Source organism: Salvelinus sp. IW2-2015, linkage group LG22 (assembly GCF_002910315.2).
Source record: "Salvelinus sp. IW2-2015 linkage group LG22, ASM291031v2, whole genome shotgun sequence".
Lineage (NCBI taxonomy): Eukaryota > Metazoa > Chordata > Actinopteri > Salmoniformes > Salmonidae > Salvelinus > Salvelinus sp. IW2-2015.
Genome location: NC_036862.1, coordinates 10785195 through 10793706, shown reverse-complemented (window position 1 = coordinate 10793706; position 8512 = coordinate 10785195). Strand labels below are relative to the sequence as shown.

The 8512-nt window shown below is 44.8% G+C and overlaps 1 protein-coding gene across 1 annotated transcript in view; it reads right to left on the bottom strand.

Moving 5' to 3' along the window:
- Window positions 1-4353: 4353 nt before the first annotated feature.
- Window positions 4354-8512, bottom strand: part of LOC139022778 (sodium-dependent serotonin transporter-like) — a 7279-nt gene continuing 3120 nt past the window's right edge. Inside the window, exons 2-5 of the mRNA XM_070433968.1 lie at window positions 8276-8510; window positions 5489-7267; window positions 5213-5343; window positions 4354-5021 (exon numbers count right to left, since the gene is read on the bottom strand). Coding sequence (XP_070290069.1) covers window positions 7196-7267; window positions 8276-8510 — 307 coding nt within the window. The 3' untranslated portion in view covers window positions 4354-5021; window positions 5213-5343; window positions 5489-7195. The remainder of the gene's footprint in view (window positions 5022-5212; window positions 5344-5488; window positions 7268-8275; window positions 8511-8512) is intronic.

The following is an 8512-nucleotide window of genomic DNA, read 5'->3' as shown; positions in this document are numbered from 1 at the left end:
TAATATGACCTGTGTATGGAGGATTGAGGAGGCAACAGCAGAAGAGGAGAGGAGAGGGGGACGTGTGTGGCGATAAGATTGCATTCTCAGTGTGCAAAAATGAGTTCATTAGGCAAGCGGTGGGTCTGAGAACCAAGCCGTGGCCTGATAAAGGGAACGGCGGTGAGGGAAAAAAGGTTTAATTTCCTGCCTTCACAGCTCCGACATATCAGGGAGGATCTAGAGGAGCCAGGGCTGGGTATAGTAGCACCAGAGGAGAGGCACCAGGAGCCAGAAGAGAGCGGGACGGAGAGAGAAAAATACAGGAAGACAGAGAGAGAGAGAGAACTAGATACCAGGATTCACAAAGCAATCAAATAGAACAAAATGAAAAAAAGATAACTCATTGGAAAGGGAGCGAGGAGAACTCATGTCAAACAAGCCTATCATTCTAGTCTTTTAGTGAGAACGAGGGCTATCYTGTCAAGTACTGCCAAGAGGGGGCTGTCAAATGAACATATGTAAAAACAGCAGGAGAGTCTCTGGCAGCCTTGTTCACAATTCAAGGTAAGAGGTTTTAAAAGAAGACAGTGATATGGTGAAGAAAACATCACATTGAAAAGGTTCAAATACAGAAAAAGAGAATATGAGAGGAGGATATAGATAGAGGGACAGATGCAGAGATGGCAGGTAGGTAGAGTGGTAGGGAGGTGGTATGGTGTTTAATATAGATCCAGTTTGATAACGCCAGACATAGAAACAGGAAGTTTCCATCACTCAGGGGATTGGAGCCTAGAGGAAATTGCCTCAATAAAATACACAGAGAGGAGACCAGGAGTTTCTCTTTCTCTCTCTGTGTGTGTGTGTGCGTGCGTGCGTGTGTGCGTGTTTGCACACGCTACTGTGTCCTGTCCTTCATCTCATTTTGCAAACAGGTTGGTCTGTATCAACTGAAATGTATAGCAATGGGGTGTAGACAGGACATGACTGTGAGTGTCCCTAAGAGTARATGTACTGTACCTCTGTGGTACAGGGATCAGGAGACACAATCGTGAACTAAAGCCAAACTAACAATCCGGGTCATATTCATTAGGCACCCAAATTATCCAAAACCTATTGAAACAGGAAGGGACAACCTGAACTTGTCCAATAAGAAACCCTTGTTTAAGTGTTCCATTGCAAAGTGTTTTGCTACGGTGTGCCCCGACTAATAAGAAACCTGCACCTCAGATCATATGCTTGCTCACTAAGTAGGTGCTCATGCAGCTCGAAACTCAACACTGTGTGTATCAGTGTGTTGTTGACTAAGTGTGTGAACATCACGGAGCGTTTGCTGAAGCTAACGGCTGCAGGATTAAGCCTTGATGACAGAGACCCCGCCCGGGCCTGCAGGCTGCAGCCATCACCAGGTCAGGTGGCTCCACAATTAGATGATGTTACCGCAATGGTTCCTCTTTCAACACCATGCTTTGTGACGGACAGATGTTGTATACTCTGTATGGCCTGTGCACTGCAATAGATGATTGCCCTTCGCTGCCGATGCCGCGTAAAGCCACAATCCTTGATTCGTCATTATTCTTCATCAGTCAATGGATATATCATTTCAAATCAAAGTTTATTCCTCACGTGCGCCGAATACATCAGGTGTAGACCTTACAGTGAAATGCTTACTTACAGGCTCTAACCAATAGTGCAAAAAAAGGTATTAGGTGAACAATAGGTAGGTAAAGAAATAAAACAACAGTAAAAAGACAGGCTATATACAGTAGCGAGGCTATAAAAGTAGCGAGGCTACATAGACACCGGTTAGTCAGGCTGATTGAGGTGAGTTTGTTGAATAGGCAGTAAGTATTGCAGATTGCACCTTTAAATTGTATTCTGTAGCTTTTCTCTCGTTCTCTACACTGTGGTATTGAGCTGGTCCCATTCAGGATAACCGTACAGGGTCTGAGAATAATCAAGCATTATCTTCAAAAGACAAAGCGGCGTATACAAACAAACCTCATAATCATGTAGTGTGAGCCCTGGAATAGAGGGGAGACAACCGTGAACAAAAGGCTACAAAAAGGGTGGTAGAGATGACTAAGGACCAAGGGGTGAGCATCAGGACAGCGTGTTTTTACTTGAGAATTCGTCTCAGAAAGCCAGGACTAAAATCTTGCGTAATTGCTTCAGATTCTTAATCTGTTCTTGGGGAGATATGTACTGCATCGTTCATAAGTGGGTATGTGGTAGTTACCAAATACGACTGGGGAAAATCCACTTAAACTTCGCTTCAACTGGTAATTACTAGTGGGTAACTCTATCATCCCCGAGCTCCGACTTCTCCCACATGCTGACCTCTGATGTCACACCTACTAAGGAAATGACTTTGATCATTTATAATTTGTTTACACACATGATAGCTGGGGGCGTAGTCATTAAGCCGATTTGTTGCAAAACGAAAGCGAACGAAACAAGGAGGGGCCTACCTGAATTTGTCCAATAGAAACTCTTGTTTTCTTTGCAAAATGCAACTATTTGGACTAACTAATACTTTTATGGTCGACGCAGCTTGTTGGCCATTAGGCAATCAATTTGGTCAACAAAAAATGGTATTGCTCATTTGCTACGTGAAGCTTATTTGATCAAATAGAAGAATGCACTGAATTAAGTGGACGTGGGGTAACTTGTGTGTGCTTTATATGCGCTACATTCAATTATGATGGCATGTCTACTTATATTAAATATCTAATTATTAACATACGCCTACTGTATGAAAGCTAGCAAATTAATTAGCTAACTAACGTTACCCTGCCTAGCTGGAACTTCTGAAGAAGGGAAATGTCTTATTTCTACAATTTCCAAAAGATAACCAAACAAAAACGTATTACATTTTTACGTAGTAGCAACATTTGTTTTACTTATTTGCATTAGTTTTTATTTACACTTGTATGTTGACCTCTCCATTGATGTTGTTTTTAAGTTTTCGCAGACTTTTCTTAGCGGATGTACAATTGTCGCGAATTGAATTATGGGGAGTTTCAGGGCACGGAGTGAACATAATTGTACACTCGCAAATCCGACTAAAAACGAGGGCTGAGGGGCTTACGTTGCAAACTTCCCTTGCTTGGCTAATCATTTGGACCACCCTCCAAGATGGCGAAAATGATTCCCCCAAGGGCATAAGGCGAGGGTAAGTGGACGAGGTAAGTGGACACGTCTTTTAAGTGTTTTCACCGCTGCCTTTATCAGAGTTGGGCCTGTTGTTCACACGCTTATATGCCCTCTCATTGGCTAGAATTGTACTACCTGATCTCGCCTCCCTTCCATCTTTGYGGACATGTATTRCCATTGCTAGAGCGGTCCCTCGACTATTCTATTCAATTCAAGGGGCTTTATTGGCATGGGAAACATATGTTAACATTGCCAAAGCAAGTGACGTAGATAATATACAAAAGTACAATACAAATTAACAGTAAACATTACACTCACAGAAGTTCCAAAAGAATAAAGACATTATAAATGTAATATTATGTGTATATATACAGTGTTGTAACGATGTGCAAATTGTTAAAGTACAAAAGGGAAAATAAATAAACATAAATATGGGTTGTATTTACAATGGTGTTTGTTCATTGGTTTCCCTTTTCTTGTGGCAACAGGTCACAAATCTTGCTGCTGTGATGGCACACTGTGGTATTTCACCCAGAAGATATGGGGGTTTATCAAAATCGGGTTTGTCTTCTCATTCTTTGTGGATCTGTGTAATCTGAGGGAAATATGTGTCTCTAATATGGTCATACATTTGGCAGGAGGTAAGGAAGTGCAGCTCAGTTTCCACCTCATTTTGTGGGCAGTGTGCACATAGCCTTCTCTTGAGAGCCAGGTCTGCCCTTTCTCAATAGCAAGGCTACGCTCACTGAGTCTGTACATAGTCAAAGCTTTCCTTAATAAGTTTGGGTTAGTCACAGTGGTTAGGTATTCTGCTGGTGTGTACTCTCTGTTTAGGGCCAAATAGCATTCTAGTTTGCTCTGTTTTTTTGTTAATTCCTTCCAATGTGTCAAGTGATTATCTTTTTATTTTCTCATGATTTGGTTGGGTCTAATTGTGTTGCTGTCTATCTTGTCAATATAAGCAAAAATCTTTAACTAATTACCCGCCAATCACCCACACCTTTGAGCAATCACTTATCAAGCCTTGCAGGTGCTTCAAGCACCTGGCCCTAGCTAATGCCCTTAGTGGTGGAATATGTATAGCGGAAAATGGACTGTCTAACTGTCTAACTACCTCATTCCTAAAAGAATCTTAGAAATGAACCCAATTCAAGTGTTACAAAACATACAAAACAGTGTTACAAAAGCATTGTGGGAAGAAAATGCAAGAGGCATAGCTACTCATTTACATCTTAACTTTATTTATCTATTAATTCATATATTTGTATATCTTTCTTCTATACAGGTTTATTTCTCAATACAATCTTTTACAGACATACATAGATCATACATTATATAGGCTCGAGAGGTACGAGGGAGTGGTTTTATCATCTTCATTGGATATTTTGGAGAAGAACAAGACAAGAGAAGGTCACTTCACAGATGCAAGCTGAAGCACAGGTTACACACACTGGCATGCACACACAGGTTACACACACTGGCATGCACACACAGGTTACACACACTGGCATGCACACACAGGTTACACACACTGACAAAGTTGACAGAGTCTGACACTGCTACTTCAGTTCATAACGTACACAACATGCACGCTGACACACACACACACGTTGTATACACGCACCACTCATGTATGCATGCTCGCAAGGTATGCACGCTTACACACACGTACACCAATCCCCAGTTGAAATACTATTTGAAATCGTTTCAAATACTTCAGATTTGATTGAGCTTACCTGGTTCAATGGAACCAATAGAACAGTCGCAATCCTGCAAACCCCGTCCATCTGGCAGAGGCAGGCTAAAACAAAACCCGCCTATCTGGCACGAGGCAGGCTAAAACAACCCCGCCCATCTGGCACAAGGCAGGCTAAAACAAACCCCGCCTATATTTACATTTACATTTAAGTCATTTAGCTGACGCTCTTATCCAGAGCGACTTACAAATTGGAAAGTTCATACATATTCATCCTGGTCCCCCGTGGGGAATGAACCCACAACCCTGGCGTTGCAAGCGCCATGCTCTACCAACTGAGCCACACGGCTATATGGCACGAGGCAGGCTAAAACAAACCACCTATCTGGCCACGAGCCAGGCTAAACAAACCCCGCCTATCTGGCACGAGGCAGGCTAAAACAAACCCACCTATCTGGCACGAGGCAGACTAAAACAAACCACCTATCTGGCACGAGGCAGGCTAAAACAAACTGCCTATCCGGCACGAGGCAGGCTAAAACAAACCCCGCCTATAATCTGGCACGAGGCAGGCTAAAACAAACCCCGCTATCGGCACGAGGCAGGCTAAAACAAACACCCGCTATCCGGCACGAGGCAGGCTAAACGAAAACAAACCCCGCCTATCTGGCACGAGGCAGGCTAAAACAAACCCCGCCTATCCGGCACGAGGCAGGCTAAAACAAACCCCGCCTATCTGGCACGAGGCAGGCTAAAACAAACCCACCTATCTGGCACGAGGCAGGCTAAAACAAACTCTGCCTATCTGGCACGAGACAGGRMYYWWRYWWRRKYCCTATCTGGCACGAGGCAGGCTAAAACAAACTCTGCCTATCTGGCACGAGGCAGGCTAAAACAAACCCACCTATCTGGCACGTGGCAGGCAAAAGAAAACACAAAGTATTTGAAAGATTCCCTATAGTATTTGCACCCTGGTCTGATGCACACACAAACATAACCCGCTCAAGAGAGTAGACAAGTATTCACAGAACAAAGAGACACACACCGATACCAAGACTCACTTAATACACACGTACATGTCATACTATTACAACCATTCCAACACACAACAGATTATTTGGTCGAAAGTAAAGACAGATACCTGTTTTTAGACACATCCTTGAAGACTGAGCGATGGAGATGAACGTAGTTGTGTTCAATACTGGATTCCCAATGTAGGCAGTTAGCACGGAAATGGTGTTTTACATATTTAAGAAACTAAATCAGCATGTCAGTTTATAGTAAATGAGATAAACAAATACATGAAAGTATAGATTTGACAGCAATAATAATTATTTCAAATAAATATACATCTTATATTGCGATAATATAACCCACTCCTTCTGATCTGCACAGGGTAGCTTCTCCCCACGTTCCTTCCATTTCTGTCTCTCACACACACACACACACACCAGAGCCTTCCATACTGCAGCTAAAGAATCCCCCCACATAACTGGACAAAGCCCTGTTTTCTCTTCTGAACTTGTCTCTATGTTCCCCAACAACTTGGATATGCTTACAGAGCAGAATCAGTACTGCAGRGCGTCATACAACACCAACATACAGCGCTTCACAGTGTGGAGACGCTCTGACACTCWTCAAGGCCCTTCATAGGTTCAGCCATCCCATTCAGAAACACTGACAAGCTCCCACCAAGTCATCKTAAAGCATGACATCAGCTCACATCTGGAAAAAGCTGTAGAAATATCCATGGAACATTTGGTTTCATAGAGAAACTTGAAAAGATACCTGCATTTTGCAATCAATGTCCAGCTAAATATCTGAATGCAGAACTCATGAAACAAGGATATAACGTCAAACGAAGCCGTGAGATGAGATGTTTGCTTGTGAACATTGTTTAGTGGACCTGACAAAGCAGAGACAAGGAAGTGTGGTTGTTTATGCCTCATACTGTGTGGATGAATTCCAATTATAATGGACAGGTATAGACTTTAAAGGCAACATTACGCTTCAATAACAGTACACATGCCATTGTGCTGTGGCATCTAAAACCCTCTGTCTGGTGGTTGAAATGCTCTGACCAGCGTGGCCCAGTATGAAACCAGTGACGACATTAGCTGCTAACAGAATGAGCCAGGAGGGAGACGACGGAGGAGGGGTGTGAGATGCTGCAGACAGTGTGTCCCAGCGCCCCCACCTCAGCCCTGGGTTCAGTGGGATAAACAGGGTGCCTCTGTGCTTCTGAAGTCTGCTGTGGGGGTTCTGGAGGAGAAGTGGGGGGGCGTGAACCCTCCCCGTCCTGCAGTTGTGCTCTATGTCCAGCAGAGGGTGGTGTAGTCCACRCGGCCTGGTCAGACCACTGGGTCAGACYGCGTGGGTGATGATAATGTCACTGTGAGGCCCACTGGGTACAGGGGTGATGCCATTCAGGAGACGCTGAGGGATAAGGAAGGGAGGAAGGGTGGGACAGAAAAGAGAGGGGTAGGAGGGGACACCAGAGTTATTTCATCCAAGCCACTGTCATTGAGTGTTGGGTTCACCTTGTAACAGTCCGGTTATACTAGAAGTTTTCGTGTGGAATCTTCRAAACAACATGCAAATGGGCACGTTGGCTGTTAGCCTATCCAGCACAGTGTCAAAGCTATCTAGCGAGACCCTCCTTTCCTTGGATTGGTTATTGCACAGTCGCTCCACTCATAAGGACTTTCCCACGTCTGCTTCCATTGAAAGTGACAGATTTCTGGTAGTCTGAGCGTAAGAAGTGGTGCCTGGTAAAACTGTGGCGTAACCCGACAGATCGTTGTTATTGAGCGATGTCACACAGACTTTATGTCATCCTGACCTCGCTCTGATCCGTCTGTCTACACTCACTGGCCGCAGCGGTAGGTTAGGCATACAACGCTCACACACGTAACACACACACACACACTAACACAGATGTACGACCAGAACACCACACGTAACACACACACACTAACACAGATGTACGACCAGAACACCACACGTAACACACACACCCCTCTGCTGACACTGTCTGTCAGTCCCATTGTGCGGTGAGGCACTGGMGCAAACACTGGGCTTATTGGATGACAGGTTCATCAAAGGCAGGGAGAGGAGGGAGMGAGGCGCTGTGTGTACYAGGCTGTTTGATGTCGGTTTGTCTTCTCAAACAAGGAGCTGTTTTCTGGCTTGGCAACGTGACAGTGTGCAGGTGCCGCGGTGTCTGTCGCTTGTCTATGTTAGCATGTGTGTGTTTGTGTGTGTTTTGTGCTTGCACGCGCGAGTGTCTGAACCGCAAGGTCTGGAACCCGTCGTAGCTTGTATTCCTACTCTCTGCATCTCTCCCTTTGATTGTGTCCTATGTTAGTAGCCTGGTGATGGCAGGGGGACGGAAGGGGGACTGGAGYGGGAGAGGCCCACCCCAAGCCCTCTGGAGGCTCTTACCTGTTTAAAGGTCCCTTTGGCAGTGAGCAGGTGGTACACCATGTAGGCTGGTACACAGATGAAGGAGGACACTCCGATGCAGTAGCCCAGAACAGTGGTCCAGGGTGGGTAGACGTAGTCAAACAACTTGACCTCCGGGGGGAACGCCAGGAAACTGACAATGATGAACTGAGGAGAGATGAGACAGAGGTGGTTGTGTTTTGAACAGGAATATAGTGCCGGTGTGTGTGTGTGTCT